Here is a 17,963-nt window from a genome sequence, read left to right as displayed (position 1 = left end):
ACACAAGAGTTAAAACCAGAACCAGCTTCTACTCTGGATCCTAACTGGTGGATACGGTCTGGACCCGAGACTGTGACAATACTGGACTTCAGGAAACGTTTCTAGAGCCAGATGTGGCTGGTTTAAAGGCATAGTAACTTTTCCAGCTTGGGTCCCCCTACAGGTTGACTGTAGTTCCATGTATATGTAGTATGCCTTTAAAGGAGGGGTTGAAACTGGGGAGGATGACATGTTGTTTTGCTAAGCTAAATGCTAAAGAGGGGAAGTTACAGATGTTCAACCCTTTCTAGAGTTTCCTTTAGGATCCATTTCTGTGGGAAAGAGACGTACACACCTCACGTAAAACAGAGAAATATTAGACTGTCCTGTTTCAGCGCTCCGCAGACGTTACGCTGTAACGTAGTCGGGTTAGACACTAGTCCCTAAAATAACAGGAGAGGTTTTAGCAGATCATCACCCAGACTTTGTCCCTCTTCTTTCAGTCTGTGTTTCTCCGTCACCTGACAGGGTGTGACATCATCACAGGGTCACATAACGTCCACAAAGAAGTCTCCAGGGTTTCCCACGGCGAGGCGGAAGGACTGGCGGCCGGCGGGAAGGTCCTCCTTTGAGTCTGTGTTACCATGGAGACCAGGGAAGGAGGCGGGGGGGGAAGGAGGCTCAGGCTGTTTGTCTGGCGAAGCACCCACTTCCTGTTCCTGTTTGGTGCGCTGTGATTGGCTCCCTCGTCCTCCGGCCTTCTGGGCGTCGCTGCAGTTTGATCCGCTGCTGCCACTTCCTGTTACACATTCACACATTTAAACATCCATGATGACTCATCCATTCATCTCTGCAGCTCTGGAGCATACCTGCCAACACTCCCGATTTTTAGCCCTGTCTCCCGGACCTCTCCCGGTTTATTATATCTCCCGGGAAACTCCCGTAATCTGCACGGCCAAAACTCCTTTATAAATCATCGGACCAGATCTGGTATGAAACGCATCTCATTCACACAATCCACCATACACAATGTTCAACCCGTTTGTCAGCTCAACCTGGCAACCTATAACCCTCAACCTGGCAACCTATTACTCTCAACCTGGCAGCCTATTACCCTCAACCTGGCAACCTATAACCCTCAACCTGGCAACCTATAACCTTCAACCTGGCAACCTATAACCTTCAACCTGGCAGCCTATTACCCTCAACCTGGCAACCTATAACCTTCAACCTGGCAGCCTATTACCCTCAACCTGGCAACCTATAACCTTCAACCTGGCAGCCTATTACCCTCAACCTGGCAACCTATTACCCTCAACCTGGCAGCCTATTACCCTCAACCTGGCAGCCTATTACCCTCAACCTGGCAGCCTATTACCCTCAACCTGGCAACCTATTACCCTCAACCTGGCAACCTATTACCCTCAACCTGGCAGCCTATTACCCTCAACCTGGCAGCCTATTACCCTCAACCTGGCAACCTATTACCCTCAACCTGGCAGCCTATTACCCTCAACCTGGCAACCTATAACCTTCAACCTGGCAACCTATAACCTTCAACCTGGCAGCCTATAACCCTCAACCTGGCAACCTATTACCCTCAACCTGGCAACCTATTACCCTCAACCTGGCAACCTATAACCCTCAACCTGGCAACCTATAACCTTCAACCTGGCAGCCTATTACCCTCAACCTGGCAACCTATAACCTTCAACCTGGCAGCCTATTACCCTCAACCTGGCAACCTATTACCCTCAACCTGGCAGCCTATTACCCTCAACCTGGCAGCCTATTACCCTCAACCTGGCAACCTATAACCTTCAACCTGGCAGCCTATTACCCTCAACCTGGCAACCTATTACCCTCAACCTGGCAACCTATAACCCTCAACCTGGCAACCTATAACCTTCAACCTGGCAGCCTATAACCCTCAACCTGGCAACCTATAACCTTCAACCTGGCAGCCTATTACCCTCAACCTGGCAGCCTATTACCCTCAACCTGGCAGCCTATTACCCTCAACCTGGCAACCTATAACCTTCAACCTGGCAGCCTATTACCCTCAACCTGGCAACCTATTACCCTCAACCTGGCAACCTATTACCCTCAACCTGGCAGCCTATAACCCTCAACCTGGCAACCTATTACCCTCAACCTGGCAACCTATTACCCTCAACCTGGCAACCTATTACCCTCAACCTGGCAACCTATTACCCTCAACCTGGCAGCCTATTACCCTCAACCTGGCAACCTATTACCCTCAACCTGGCAGCCTATAACCCTCAACCTGGCAACCTATTACCCTCAACCTGGCAGCCTATAACCCTCAACCTGGCAACCTATAACCTTCAACCTGGCAGCCTATTACCCTCAACCTGGCAACCTATAACCCTCAACCTGGCAGCCTATAACCCTCAACCTGGCAACCCAGTTGCCCAGTTGATCTCTGCGCAAGCTTCGCGGAAAATTCAGAGTCACACACGAAAGCGAGCTGATAAAAATGGCAGGTGAAGGTGTTGTTCCCGCAAAGAAATGGAAAGCTGTAAATTTCAACTGTGTTGGGCACAACAATTTACATGCATCTTACCGAGTCATATCGACAACCTCCACGCTTTTGTAAGGTGTGTCACATTGATTTTAATATAGCGCACGGCGGAAAAATGACAACACCCTGCACATTAAAACACACTGGCACCATCACGCAGAAGAGGCACATAAGGACACACAGGGGATTTCATCCTTCATCACGAAAGGACAGACAGAGGCAGAAGACGTGAAGCAAGCTGACCTCACTTAACACTTACAGTACTCTTAAAGGGAGACTTCACCGATTAGCATTAAGCTTTGTATCAGTAGAAACACGGTAGTATTTTTGAATGACCGTGCTTTCCTCCCTCATGCCCCCCTGAGACAAGAGATAGCTATATTGTGTGTCTTTTCTAACTTTTTTTTTGGCTGTAGTCTCTAGCCTCTGGCCAAAAAAGCCTCCAATGACGCAAAAATGATGATTTTTCTATATATATATATATAGATATATATATATATATCTATATATATATAGATATATATATCTATATATACAGATATATATAGATATTTCTGTAGTTTCTACTGATACAAAGCTTAATGCTAATCGGTGAAGTATCCCTTTAACAGTAACCCCCCCCCCCCGGTCGCGCGGCCATGCCCCCGCACAAATCTCCCAGATTTTGAAAACCAGGTATTGGCAGGTATGCTCTAGAGTTTATATACATGTTTAGGTTAGTATATGGAAGGAGGAAAGGAAGTACGTAGGGAAGGAAATATGAGGACGAGAGAAGGAAGGAAGGATGAAAGAAGAGAGGAGGTAGGGAGGGAAGGAGAGAAGACGAGAGAAGGAAGGAAGGATGAAAGAAGAGAGGAGGTAGGTAGGGAAGAAGGAAGGAGGGTTCAGTGTTGATCTCTGTAGTTTTACCTTCGCTGTGCTGACTTCCTGTTTCCCCCCAGGCCGGCGGTGGGGGGAGGGGGAGGGGGTGAGGGACGGGGTACAGGTAGGGGAAGGGGGGGGGCCTCTGAGGGTCCGGGGGGACGGCGGGTGGCCTCGGGGGGCCCGGGGCCAGACCCAGTGGACTGGAGTCTTCTTCCAGATCCTGTAGAGTCATCACGCCCAGATCTGACAGACACCAGGAGTCACGTTATTATTATTATTATTATTATTATTATTAATATCATTATTATTATTATTATTATTATTATTATTATTATTATTATTATTATTATTATTATTATTATTATTATTCAGCGTAAAGTCCCCAAGGGTGCCTTGCACTGAAAGTGCGAGGCACCTATTGTTTTTGTAGGGATTATTATTATTTTTGATTATTCATGAGTCCTTCGTCACATTTTTGACGGGGTTAGAATGCACAACAAAAACTCACAACAATTGTCACACATGTCAGACCTGGTGAAAACTACTAAGTTCTGTAGTGGTTGGGCTCGGGCGTCGCCAGGGGGCTCTATAGCGCCCCCTAATGAGCTCCATGATTCTGAAAAAAATGTGAAGTTAATATATCAAATTTTGAGGGAACATAGGTCTCATCGATTTTGAAAATGTTCCACCCGACATGAAGTCGGCCATCTTGGTGTTCGTGCAAAATATTTCATTTTATGAACAGGTGTTTTAGGACTTTAGGATGCACGAAAACTCTCAAAGTTGTGCAGCCATGTTTTGATGATCCCGTTCGCTGTCAGGCTGCTGATAGCTCGTTGTTTATTTCTTCTCTCTTTGAATGAACTGAACTTTATTGAAACGTTTGAACTGTTGCCTGATTTGGCCAAAAATGAACAATAGTCCAGGGGTTTTCAAACAGTTTGTGTGTGTGGACCACTATTTGTAATTTTGCGGACCACAGTTTGGGAATGACTGCAATAGACATTTATATTTTGGTATTTTGGGGATTATATTTAGTGTGTGTTTTTTTCTGGACTAATTGTTGTAAAGTCTTGTTATTGTTTGAAGGATAGCAGCATTCTTAAGTTAATACACTGCCTAACGTTATGAAAAACAGTTGCTCATGGTCTTTTTGCTACTTGTCTACTTTAGTTCAAACTTAAGGTTGAATAAGCCATTTGTTTTACATTTAAAGGAACACGCCGACTTATTGGGACTTTAGCTTATTGCAAAGCAAATCACTCCGCCCAAGTAGCAGACATAGCAGAGCTTCACCTTCTGAGAATATAGTTCCCAGTATGTATACGTTAGAAGATGGCTGTGTGTCATGTGACCTTGTTATTTGTACACGCTGTGACTCTACAAATCACAACATGGAAATAGGAACATGTTGGCGTTATTTTGTCACTTATTGGGAGCAGTAGGCTAGTTGGAACCAGTTACCTCCAGGATCTGTGCTAAGCTAGGCTAGCTGGAGCCGGTTACCTCCAGGATCTGTGCTAAGCTAGGCTAGATGGATCCAGTTACCTCCAGGATCTGTGCTAAGCTAAGCTAATGCTGGGGGCGTCAGACAGAGTTACAACACGCACGGAGATGAGAAGGGTATGTATGGACTTATCTAACACTGGGGGTTATGGTGAATAAGCTAAAGTCCCAATAAGTCGGCGTGTTCCTTTAAGGCGTGCATCCTTTGTGTATGCTGACACGTGAGTGTGTTGACTGTAAACCCCACCCCTAGAGAATAAACCAATAAGAAATCAGAGTTAGGGTGTGTGACTCACCTCCACAGAGGTCTCCGAACACGTAGTAGCACTGTTCAGAGAAGGTCACCTTGTTGACCGTGTGGCGGATGTAGCCGGCCTTCAGCAGGTTTCCTGCGTACTTGCGAGCTTCCCGGCGGTCGGTGAAACCCTCCACATTACGGTGGAGCCAGTCCACCACATCAGAACCTGGATGGACCCAAGACTTCAGACATCAATTCACTTTGGGGTAGGGTTGGGTATCGTTTGGGTTTTTCCAATACCGGTGCTAAAGCCATACTTTTAAAACGGTGCCTGAACTGATACGTTTTAATAAAGTTAAAAAGAGAAAAAATAGAAGGGTACTAAACAACAGTCGGCCACATTAAAGAACGGCTTGTTTATCACTAAGGCCATATGGTCAAAATTAAAAATGTAATAATACTATTACTATACTATACTTAACTATGACTCATAACAATAACTTATTTCACCAGTAAATTGCTGTTAAACGACAAAAACAACCACCAGATGGGAAAAGGGTATTTTACAATAACTTTGAATGCACCACGAGGATACCAGTATCAAGTGAACGCACCGTCTGTGTTGTTTAATTCCAACAACGGCAGCTGTTGCAGTCAGACTGTTACGTCCCGCTGTTGGCATCCTCTACAGTGAAATACAGTCACACTTTACACTGTTAGCTGTCAGCATTTAGCTGCTAGCTAACGGTAGGCTAACGTTACCTGCTGTCAGGTATAGTGTAAAGTCAGGGGCCGAAATGAGGCACCGAAATTGTTGTTCTTATTCGGTCTTGTTACTACAGTTCACGTCGGCACTGGTGCCCTATTGGCACCGCGTTTCGGGACCCAACCCTAGTTTTGGGTTTTGGATCATTCTGGTGTGTGAATAGAGAGAAGTCCCTCTCCTTCCGGTGGGCCATCATGGGACCTAAGTCCCTGATAAAGGGTCAGAGTTTGGGTCTTCTTATGATAAACGGTTGAAGGGTCTTCTTACCAATGAAGGCGTTGGGGATGGTAATCTTCAGCCACATGCGGTCCCGAACCTCGAGGCCCGACTCGTGATTGGCCATCCCCTTGACGACAGCCGTCATGTCGCTGTGGATGGTGAGATGGGTTTCTTCCTGCAGGTCTGAAAAACAGCGGCAGGTTATTGTTGGAGTTGTGGACGGACGGGTGACGGGTGGATGCTGCAGTGGCTGATGGGAGTCTCACCGTAGTGGGGGGGGAGCCGGCCTGTCATGGCGGCGGTGTGGGACACCCAGGCAGCCGGGTCAATCGGACGGACCGGCTCGCCTTCCAGGACGATGAAGAAGACGGGGGAGAAAAAGGCACATTAGTCTGACTGGGTTTAAGGTATAACGTTAGCATTAGCGTTAGCGTGGGGAGGGAATGATTTAATTCACTGAAGATATGTGTTGGTGCTGACTCACTCCTCGGCAGCGTGAAGCAGCCTCGGGGGTTTGGATCCCAACACTTTGCCACCGTTAACGTCACCGGACTACAGACAGACAGACAGACAGACAGACAGAGAGACAGAGAGACAGAGAGACAGAGAGACAGACAGTGTTCATGAGTTGTTGGACACATCCTAACCTGAGTTTCCAAGTTGGAATATGCAAATGAACGCCTGCTGAAGTCAGAACAACAACAGTTTTTTAATTCATGTATTTTATATCAACTTTTTGCTCAGGTATAATTTTTCATCAGGTAAAAATCAAAGATCCCGTCAGGTCGGACCCCTGGGAGGAAATCTTATCAAATGAGGGTTTAATTTGTGTTTCCTTATCTGTCTGAAGTACTTCACTCTCTCCATTCCCGTAGGACTAGTACTAGACGCAGCAGTAATAGAAGTATTAGAAGTAATAGTACTATTAAAAGCAAGTAGTGAAAGAAGTCTCACCCTGGTTTGTGGACGATTTCTCTCAGGACTCGGACAGCGTCGTCGTTACTCATGTTCTCAAAGTTGATGTCGTTCACCTGACAGACACATATTTATACACACTGTTAATACAAGTAGTAGCTCCCAATACCTGTAGTAATAGTACCACAGCACTATACCTGTAGTAATAGTACCACACAGCACTATACCTGCAGTAATAGTACCACACAGCACTATACCTGTAGTAATAGTACCACACAGCACTATACCTGTAGTAATAGTACCACACAGCACTGTACCTGCAGTAATAGTACCACACAGCACTATACCTGTAGGAATAGTACCACACAGCACTATACCTGCAGTAATAGTACCACACAGCACCACACAGCACTATACCTGTAGTAATAGTACCACACAGCACTATACCTGTAGGAATAGTACCACACAGCACTATACCTGTAGGAATAGTACCACACAGCACTATACCTGCAGTAATAGTACCACACAGCACTATACCTGTAGTAATAGTACCACACAGCACTATACCTGTAGTAATAGTACCACACAGCACTATACCTGCAGTAATAGTACCACACAGCACTATACCTGCAGTAATAGTACCACACAGCACTCTACCTGTAGTAATAGTACCACACAGCACTATACATGCAGTAATAGTACCACACAGCACTATACCTGCAGTAATAGTACCACACAGCACTATACCTGTAGTAATAGTACCACACAGCACTATACCTGAATGCAGTAGCAGGCCTCGCTTTGTCTAATATTAATTATGACACTGCTATTGATCTGCTTAAAAAACGATCTGGCCGTAAAGATCTAGTGATTAATGCTCATATGAATAAGTTACTGAACGTGACTCCCGTAAACAGAGCAACTGATGTAAGTGCTTTGTGCAAACTGTCTGCTGACTGTGAGATACAGGTGCGTAGCCCGCTAGGTGTTGTAGCGGACACCTATGGAAGTTTATTATGTCCTATCTTGTTGAAAATGATTCCAGAAGACATTGCTCTCGAATATGTTGATAAGGAAATAACAAGGAACGCGCGCCATAGCGCAGGACGAGAAGGCCCAACGCCGGAAACATGGCCTCCTCAGCCACAGCATTCCTTACGTGGAGTCCGAATGACAGTGACTGTTTGTTTTGGGGTAAGCCTGATCACAGATCTCCTGACTGAACCGAATCCACAGTGGATATCAGGAGAGAAAGGTTGAGATGATTAGGCAGGGGTTTTGGATGTCTAGGCCCCAGACACATTGTGTAAAACCTTTCTTTTTAGTAAACTCTGGGTACACAACCAATGTTGTCAAGTCTTCCGTTAAGGTGTAGAGCTCCTGGTGATACTTGGAGCAAAGTCTCATGTTGTGTCGAGCCTTCTTAGTGGTTTAAAAATAGATATTTTGAGGCTAGCATAAAAGTGCCCCTAGCATTCCCATTCAAAAGGCCATTTGACCCAAAAACGAGACTAAGGTAAATCTTAAAAGTGGTGATTCCGTCCTAAATATGCTTTTAAATGAAAGTTTGACTCGGGTACATTCACAGAAAGACCCTAGGTTGCATTTTGGCGAGTGTTACGGTGCAGATCCATATGTCCGACACGACTGAAGCGTGGTGTCGCGACGTCATACATCCATGGTTGATGCTCCACGCCCCTGACCGGCAGCTGATTGGACGAACGCCTGACGTGGGTTTGGCTTCTCGAGAATTTCAACAGACTGTCATGGCGGCTCGTTGAGAATACGGTCTAGTATTTTACGAAAATAGTTCACCAAAACGTGTTTCTGAAAACATTTGAAGAGAGAAATAGGCCGTGCAGTTGCTGAATCTGTCTTCATTTCAGATCAACAAAGGTCAGTTTAAAAGATTTTCGTCTACTTCTACTGGATAGTCGCCTCACGTTCAACGGATTCATTTGCATAAAGATGGGCATCGGCGAGCTTCTTGACGCGCAACATTTTCTCAAATGCAGCGCCGCCTTCCCGGAATGCTTTGCGTGCACGTTGAAGTCGCTTGACGTCACCCATAGGAATAGAGTGGAGCGCGGCGCGACAGAAGCGTCGCACGGCCAGGTGGATCTGCTTTAACAAGGATAAAGGGGCAGGCTGTCTGGTACTGCACAGACGCACCGATCAGGAAGAGTCGGCAGGACGATACGAGTGCCACTGTCCCCCGTCCACGCGTGACGGGGGACAGACTGCAGTCCCTCTAAGATAAACAGGCTGTTTTAACTGTCTAAAACAAGAACGTACATCTGCTGCTAGTAAAACAAAAACCATATAAAGATCATTTTCAAACTACAACCAACGTCTCTGTGTGTGTGTGTGTATCAAGCCTGGGAATTTTAAAGGACCTAAAATGTCTACTTTATAACACGTGCTAACAGTAGTAGAAGTACAGTTAGAGTAGTAGAAGTACAGTTACAGTAGTAGAAGTACAGTTAGAGTAGTAGAAGTATAGTTATAGTAGTAGAAGTACAGTTAGAGTACAGTTAGAGTAGTAGAAGTATAGTTATAGTAGTATAAGTACAGTTAGAGTACAGTTAGAGTAATAGAAGTAGAGTTAGAGTAGTAGAAGTACAGTTAGAGTAGTAGAAGTATAGTTATAGTAGTATAAGTACAGTTAGAGTACAGTTAGAGTAGTAGAAGTAGAGTTAGAGTAGTAGAAGTACAGTTAGAGTAGTAGAAGTATAGTTATAGTAGTATAAGTACAGTTAGAGTACAGTTAGAGTAGTAGAAGTAGAGTTAGAGTAGTAGAAGTACAGTTAGAGTACAGTTAGAGTAGTAGAAGTACAGTTAGAGTAGAGTTAGAGTAGTAGAAGTATAGTTATAGTAGTATAAGTACAGTTAGAGTACAGTTAGAGTAGTAGAAGTAGAGTTAGAGTAGTAGAAGTACAGTTAGAGTACAGTTAGAGTAGTAGAAGTACAGTTAGAGTATAGTTAGAGTAGTAGAAGTACAGTTAGAGTACAGTTAGAGTAGTAGAAGTACAGTTAGAGTACAGTTAGAGTAGTAGAAGTACAGTTAGAGTACAGTTAGAGTAGTAGAAGTATAGTTATAGTAATAGAAGTACAGTAGAAGTACAGTTAGAGTAGTAGAAGTACAGTTAGAGTAGTAGAAGTACCTGCAGCAACATGTCTCCCGGCTCGATGCGTCCGTCCGCGGCCACCGCTCCTCCCTTCATGATGGAGCCGATATAAATCCCTCCGTCTCCTCGGTCGTTACTCTGACCTACGATACTGATGCCCAGGAAGTTATACCTCTCTGGGAGGGAGACAGGTAGGGAGACAGGGAGACAGGCAGGGAGGGAGACAGGGAGGGAGGGAGACAGACAGACAGGGAGACAGGCAGGGAGGGAGACAGGCAGGCAGGGAGACAGGGAGGGAGGGAGACAGGGAGGAAGACAGGGAGGGAGGGAGACAGGGAGGCAGGGAGACAGGGAGGGAGGGAGGGAGGGAGACAGGTAGGTGATGATGTTGATTAGTGTTGCAGATCAATATGACAACATAATATTCAGCTTCGTGACATTACTCAGTCTGTCTGCAGACGCAAAGCATGATGGGAACTGTCTTACAACATTTGATTCGGCCCAAGAGAACATTTAGAAGGCTGAGATGAGGTCAGAGTGCTTTTTTTATTTTTTATTACAGGGACAGTGCATATTAATAAACATTTCTGTCAATATGCCAGAGTTAGCCAGAAGGCTATTTTTCATCTGCAGTCCCTATGAGTAGACAACCAATCAGAGGCTCCGCTGGTACTCACCTGTGTTCAGAGTTACTGTGATCACGTTGAGAGACATGGTGGAGTCAGTGACACTGCTGAGAGACACAGACTGACAGACAGACAGGTAGGGAGGGAGACAGGCAGGGAGGCAGGGAGGGAGACAGGCAGGGAGGGAGGGAGACAGGCAGACAGGCAGGGAGGGAGACAGACAGAGAGACAGACAGGCAGACAGACAGGGAGGGAGGGAGACAGACAGACAGACAGAGAGACAGACAGGCAGGGAGGGAGACAGGCAGACAGGCAGATAGAGAGAGTTAGAAGAAGACAGAGACAGAGTTAAAAGAGAGGAAATAAAAGACAAAGACAGAAAGAAGCTGTGTGTGTGTGTGTGTGTGTGTGTGTGTGTGTGTGTGTGTATGTGTGTGTGTGTGTGTGTGTGTGTGTGTGTGTGTGTGTGTGTGTGTGTGTGTGTGTGTGTGTGTGTATGTGTGTGTGTCTGTGTGTGTGTGTGTGTGTGTGTGTGTGTGTCTCTCTGTGTGTGTCTGTGTGTGTGTGTGTGTGTGTGTGTGTGTGTGTGTGTGTGTGTCTCTCTGTGTGTGTCTGTGTGTGTGTGTGTGTGTGTGTGTGTGTGTGTGTGTGTGTGTGTGTGTGTGTGTGTGTCTGTGTGTGTGTGTGTGTGTGTGTGTGTGTGTGTGTGTGTGTGTGTGTGTGTACCCTCTCCATCCGTTGCTGTGTTTTGGGTTTCCGGTGGCGACGGCGTTGTCGCCTGACGAGTCGTGGCGAGGAGCTGCTCTGCCCTGTTGATTGGCTGAACCTGGAGTGACATCACAGAAGGAAACACACACTCACAGCTGATTGGACGCTCCGAAGTTAACAAGGCAACAAGCTCACTCAGTGTGACTGGGGTTTTTTGTAAAATATATGTAGGAAAACATTAAATAAAATTAAACTTACCCGCCAAAATAAAGCAAAATCTGGAAAAATTTCAATCTAAAAATGTACAATAAGTACAAGAATTTCAAAATAAAAGAAAATATGAACCAAAAACTAACACATTTGTTTTAAAATTATCAACAATCAAATAAAAAAAAATGAAAAACCAATATAATTATGAACATTAGAGGAAATATTAGAATAAAAAACTAACCTTTGGAAACAAAATCATACAAATATTTGACAGTTTAACAGAAAAAAATATAAATATATAAAACAAATAAATAAAAAGTAAATAATCCGAAATCCAGACGATCCAAAAATGTGACAAAAAGTTGAATAGTGGAAGCAGAGATGATATATGTATGAATGTATATGATATATATTCTACATGTATACAGCAGAGGGGACAGATTACTTCTGCTCTCAGATCAGCCGCGGCGCTGTTGTCTGAGCAGCAGCAGCCAATCAGAGCGCGAGGAGGAGCCGCCGTGTGAACAGGTTTACTGGAGCAGAAGAAGAAGCCTGGAGGGCAGGTGAGTGTTTGTTATTATCGAGCCGACCAATCACAGCAGCTCCTGCTGATGATGTCAACGAACTGCATGTTTTAAAGGAGCAGTTCAACATTTTTACACATCCTGTGTAAAGTGTGTGTGTGTGTGTCTGTGTCTGTGTCTGTGTCTGTGTGTGTGTGTGTGTGTGTCTTTGTCTCCCTCATTCCCTACCTGTCTCCCTCCCTCCCTACCTGTCTGTCTCCCTGCCTGCCTGTCTCCCTCCCAGAGAGGTATAACTTCCCTCCCTGTGTGTGTGTGTGTGTGTGTGTGTGTGTGTTTGTGTCTTTGTATGTCTATGTATGTGTGTGTGTGTGTGTGTGTGTGTGTGTGTGTGTCTGTGTTTGTGTGTATGTGTGTGTGTGTGTGTGTGTGTGTGTCTGTATGTGTGTGTGGGTGTGTGTCTGTGTTTGTGTGTATATGTGTGTGTGTGTGTGTGTGTGTGTGTTTGTGTGTGTGTGTGTCTGTGTGTGTGTGTGTGTGTGTGTGTGTGTGTGTGTGTGTGTGTGTGTGTGTGTGTGTGTGTGTGTGTGTGTGTGTCTGTGTGTGTGTGTGTGTGTGTGTGTGTGTGTGTGTGTGTGTATGTATGTGTGTGTGTGTGTGTGTGTGTGGTGTGTGTGTGTATGTGTGTGTGTGTGTGTGTGTGTATATGTATGTGTGTGTGTGTATGTGTGTGTGTGTGTGTGTGTGTGTGTGTGTGTGTGTGTGTGTGTGTATGTGTGTGTGTGTGTGTGTGTGTGTGTGTGTGTATATGTATGTGTGTGTGTGTGTGTGTGTGTGTATATGTATGTGTGTGTGTGTGTGTGTGTGTGTGTGTGTGTGTGTGTGTGTGTGTGTGTGTGTATATGTATGTGTGTGTGTGTGTATATGTATGTGTGTGTGTGTGTGTGTGTGTGTGTGTGTGTGTGTGTGTGTGTGTGTGTGTGTGTGTGTGTGTGTGTGTGTGTGTGTCTGACCTTCCTCCCGAGTCTTCCTCAGAGGAGCAGAAACTGCTCGTCTCTAATTGGCTGCTCTGTTGGGTTGACGAGCTGTCGCCTTCACCAGTTGGCTCCGCCCCATTCTGGTCAGCTGGTCGGTGGGCGTGCCCATTCAGACGCCCGCCTGCAGAGAGAGAGAGAGAAAGAGAGAGAGCGGCCAATCAGAAACGCAGAAAACTGGAACTTAAACATTGTATGCTTTCTAACAGTTAAAAAGGGCCAGGGCTCTCATTTATAAACGTGGCGTACGCACAAAACGGGGCTGAAAATGTGCGTTCGCCACTTCCCACGCAAAGGTTGTGATTTATAAAAAACAAACGTGACGGGAGAATGTGCGGTCCTCCACGCAAACTCTGACCCATGGGTACACACATTTTGGAGACAAAATAGGAATTGGTGACGCAGATGGCGAGGTGGTGAACTGAAGTCAGACTGCAGAGAGTAAATGTGGGAATAACGATGACTCGTAATGTTTTAAAGTATTAATGCCTCAAGTAGAGCTGGCCGATTTTTTTCCCTAAAAAAATCTGTGATTTTTTTTAATAAAAAACTCGATTTACGATTCAATTCGATTTTTCCCCCCCTTCCTTTTAAAACAAAATAACTGCGAACTGTAAATATATTTAAAAAATATATATTTATTGTATTTAATTAAAGTGCATCAACATTAACAAAATTGCAAAGGCAAACCCTTTCTATAACTGAAAAGTCACTGTGCAACAAAGATTGTTAAACATCCAAATTATTTATACTGTATTTATTGAACAAAAATCTAAAAAATCAATTTTTTTAAAATATGAATCGATTTGACCTACCAACTCGATTTTTAAATCAAATAGATTTTTTTCCCAGCCCTAGCCTCAAGCACATTTTTTCACTCTATATCATCCACGTTACCATGAAGATTAAATCCAGCAGTGGTATTTGAGCTTGTACTGAGTGATACTTGTTCTATAAAGACCTCCAACTCAAATCTTAAATAAAAATGTGTTCTTAATATTTAATCGGCGCTGTCTCGCCGTCTGCTACAGGAGGAGGAGATGGCCCGACTGCATGGAATACAGGATAGCATTTAAATACCTAGCATTAGATAACGGCAGAACACAGTGTAAATAACTAAATACCTTGAAATAGTCTTTAATACTCTGCATATATCATCAAATGTCAAAGTCTGGAAATACAGCCGTTAAGTTCTCGCGCAATCGTTACCCTTAATGTCCTTGTTATCAGTCAGAACTTTAATACTGTTCATAACAAAACCTGCATGAAGAAAAGTGTGTTTGCCTATTAGACTTTTGTCTTCAAATTGTGTCTCGGGGTGGGGGGGAATACCACTAGTTGATGCTGTGTTGGCAAGGTGTTAACAATCACAATATGTTGTAAGTATATATACTGCGATGACCCCATGCGTAATGCTGCATGATGGCACTGCTGGCCCTGCAGGAGGACTACGGCAATGGAAGAATCAGGAGAGAAAGAGACTTCAGGGACCATGACCATGACTGGCTAATATGATGATTTAGATTCCCTAAAGCTGAGCTCTTGGATCTATGTACTGAATTGGGTCCAGTAGGGCAACGCGCCGGAACCGTGCCATCCCGGTCCAAATACTGGTCCTCGCCAGTCTGGGGGAAACCGGCTGTTTCCAGAGGGAAATGTCAGACAGCTGAGTGTTTTTTTAAATAAATATTATATATAATCTTCAACTTTATCACTAAGGCTTGTTTGGATATAATAAGCAGTAGTTCTGTTAAATCTTATTATATACGTCTGGTATATCGAAGCTGTCCCCGAATGCCGTAATGCCTGCCGCTTTGGAAGGTATTATTAATACATGTAGTTATAGATCAGGTTTCCCTACACTATGTGAGAACAGGCCGGAATTATAATTCAATTTGCAGCAATTCCTGAACGTCTGAGAAGTTTTTTGCTTTTTCTCCGCCAGTCATCATGATTCGGTGTAACAACTGCTAGTGTCAGTAAATGATGTGGGGGTATGGTGAAGGGTATGTGATGATGTGGGGTATGGTGAAGGGTATGTGATGATGTGGGGTATGGTGAAGGGTATGTGATGATGTGGGGTATGGTGAAGGGTATGTGATGATGTGGGGGTATGGTGAAGGGTATGTGATGATGTGGGGTATGGTGAAGGGTATGTGATGATGTGGGGGTATGGTGAAGGGTATGTGATGATGTGGGGGTATGGTGAAGGGTATGTGATGATGTGGGGGTATGGTGAAGGGTATGTGATGATGTGGGGGTATGGTGAAGGGTATGTGATGATGTGGGGGTATGGTGAAGGGTATGTGATGATGTGGGGTATGGTGAAGGGTATGTGATGATGTGGGGGTATGGTGAAGGGTATGTGATGATGTGGGGGTATGGTGAAGGGTATGTGATGATGTGGGGTATGGTGAAGGGTATGTGATGATGTGGGGTATGGTGAAGGGTATGTGATGATGTGGGGGTATGGTGAAGGGTATGTGATGATGTGGGGGTATGGTGAAGGGTATGTGATGATGTGGGGTATGGTGAAGGGTATGTGATGATGTGGGGTATGGTGAAGGGTATGTGATGATGTGGGGGTATGGTGAAGGGTATGTGATGATGTGGGGTATGGTGAAGGGTATGTGATGATGTGGGGTATGGTGAAGGGTATGTGATGATGTGGGGTATGGTGAAGGGTATGTGATGATGTGGGGGTATGGTGAAGGGTATGTGATGATGTGGGGGTATGGTGAAGGGTATGTGATGATGTGGGGTATGATGAAGGGTATGTGATGATGTGGGGGCCAAGGGAACTTTATCAGGATGCATAGTATCCTGGATCCATGAAATAACTGGCCTTTCAAAATAAAAGTCTGCCTGCCTCTATGGGAATTTAACATAGGGGTGTACTGACTTTAGTTGCCAGTGGTTTAGACATTAATGTCTGTGTGTTCAGTTATTTTGAGGTGACAGCACATTTACTCTGTTATACAAGCTGTACACTTCATACTTTACATTGGAGCAAAGTGTAATTTCTTCAGTGTTGTCCCATTAAAAGATATAATGAAATATTTACTAAAATGTGAGGGGTGTACTCACTTGTGTGAGATACTGTATGTTCATTTTAGCTTCAAGTTCGTAGATGTTAGTTAGATGGCGCCAACATTTGGTCTAATTGATTGATTTGAGTACATGAAAGGTTTGAATATGACCTTTTTTATATTATTTATTTGGTCAATGTAAATCTCACTATTCATGTATGTATGATGTATTATGTATTTTAGCTGCGATCAGCCTGCCCAGGGACTACGGGTGAAAATTAGCTCTTGAGCTAAAACCTGGTACTATGCATCTCTCCTCTTGAGGTTAATGTTTATTGTACGCTGTCCCTGTTTCTCTAAATAAATAAATAAAATAAATAAATAAATAATCATAAGTGACCTGGCAACCAGATCTGTGTGATAACCTATGATGTGGGGGGGTGGGCGGGTCTGGGTCTGCATTTTGGTGAATGTTTATGCACCTATTTCTACCTTTTTCTGAATCAATATGCCTGAAATATCTTTATGTAAAGGGAAACATAGATTACAATCCACATATAAAAACATAATGGAATATTTAGCAGTAATGCTCTGAGGCATTCTGTAGTTCATCTATTTATTCTCCTATAGATCAACTTTTCTAATTATATCTGAGTCAGCACACAGTTAGCATCATTTACTCCTCCCTCCTCTTTTGCATCTGTTTATCAATCTGCTCTTTTTATCTTAATTCTTACTCTATTTTTAATACATTATGTGTGTGTATATATATATATATATATATATATATTTATACTTATATTGTTTGTTCTGTTTAACCTGTTTGTTTAACTTATGTGTAAAAAACGTACTTAGCAATAAAGCTTTTTCTGATTCTGATTTTGTAGAGGAAGTAACCTCCTTAAATGTGCATATGACAATTATTCACCTCAATGATACATTATTCATTTTAATGAATTAATAAACCTGGACTGTCATATATCAGATGTTTGAGCAACATTTCTGCTCATGTTCAAAACTTTATTCATTCAAAATAACTCATCCCATCTGTGTTCTCTGAGATTTGGAGGAGTCGTGATATTTTGAGAAAAATAAAGTTATAATAGGCTATTACAAGAACACAGTCACTATATTTCAGAAAATAATCTACCTGCACCGTAGCCTGCTGTGCATTACGTGATATCTCTGCTGAGACGGTAGACCTCAGACCTCCTGACAGACTCAGAGCCCCGTTTGGGTCTCTGGTCTCTGAATGAGACAAAGTTTAAGAAGTGGCTGAACGCTGCTCTACATCGGAGGTGGAAAACCAAAACTACGACAGAAATACACGGAGCTCAAACGCGACACATCTGCCGCAGCATGTCGACAGCAGAGCGCGTCCTTTATAAACCTGAAGGTGCTCAGCTTTTTACAGCGAGAGAGAGGACACTAAGAGATGTCTGGTTTCATATTTGTCAATCAACTTTTCAAAATACATTCGGGGCTGAAGCCCCGGCAAAATGTTTGGTGCTGAAGGAGACGGAGCTGAGCTCCGGTGCGCTCTGGCCCAATTTAACCTCAATTTAACACACACTAGTTCACCATAATCTCCAAAAGAAGTTGGAAGTGTGCCCTCGTTTAGAAGAAGTCTCCCGGCTAATCCTGCCTTGTACTACTGAAGTTGGAGAAACAGCTA

At 44.1% G+C, this 17,963-nt stretch overlaps 1 protein-coding gene across 1 annotated transcript in view; it reads right to left on the bottom strand.

Moving 5' to 3' along the window:
* Positions 1 to 200: 200 nt before the first annotated feature.
* The window catches only part of LOC116052955 (segment polarity protein dishevelled homolog DVL-3), a 26,729-nt gene continuing 8,966 nt past the window's right edge, over positions 201 to 17,963 (bottom strand). Inside the window, exons 5-15 of the mRNA XM_031303817.2 lie at positions 13,239 to 13,383; positions 11,513 to 11,612; positions 10,838 to 10,907; positions 10,197 to 10,336; positions 7,072 to 7,148; positions 6,602 to 6,669; positions 6,384 to 6,464; positions 6,166 to 6,300; positions 5,191 to 5,358; positions 3,434 to 3,631; positions 201 to 778 (exon numbers count right to left, since the gene is read on the bottom strand). Of these exons, the coding sequence (XP_031159677.2) occupies positions 528 to 778; positions 3,434 to 3,631; positions 5,191 to 5,358; positions 6,166 to 6,300; positions 6,384 to 6,464; positions 6,602 to 6,669; positions 7,072 to 7,148; positions 10,197 to 10,336; positions 10,838 to 10,907; positions 11,513 to 11,612; positions 13,239 to 13,383 (1,433 nt within the window). The 3' untranslated portion in view covers positions 201 to 527. The remainder of the gene's footprint in view (positions 779 to 3,433; positions 3,632 to 5,190; positions 5,359 to 6,165; positions 6,301 to 6,383; positions 6,465 to 6,601; positions 6,670 to 7,071; positions 7,149 to 10,196; positions 10,337 to 10,837; positions 10,908 to 11,512; positions 11,613 to 13,238; positions 13,384 to 17,963) is intronic.

Source organism: Sander lucioperca, chromosome 6, assembly GCF_008315115.2.
Source record: "Sander lucioperca isolate FBNREF2018 chromosome 6, SLUC_FBN_1.2, whole genome shotgun sequence".
NCBI classification, from domain to species: Eukaryota; Metazoa; Chordata; class Actinopteri; order Perciformes; family Percidae; genus Sander; species Sander lucioperca.
Note: the sequence above shows the minus strand (reverse complement) of the source record. Positions and strands in the feature narration are given on the sequence as shown.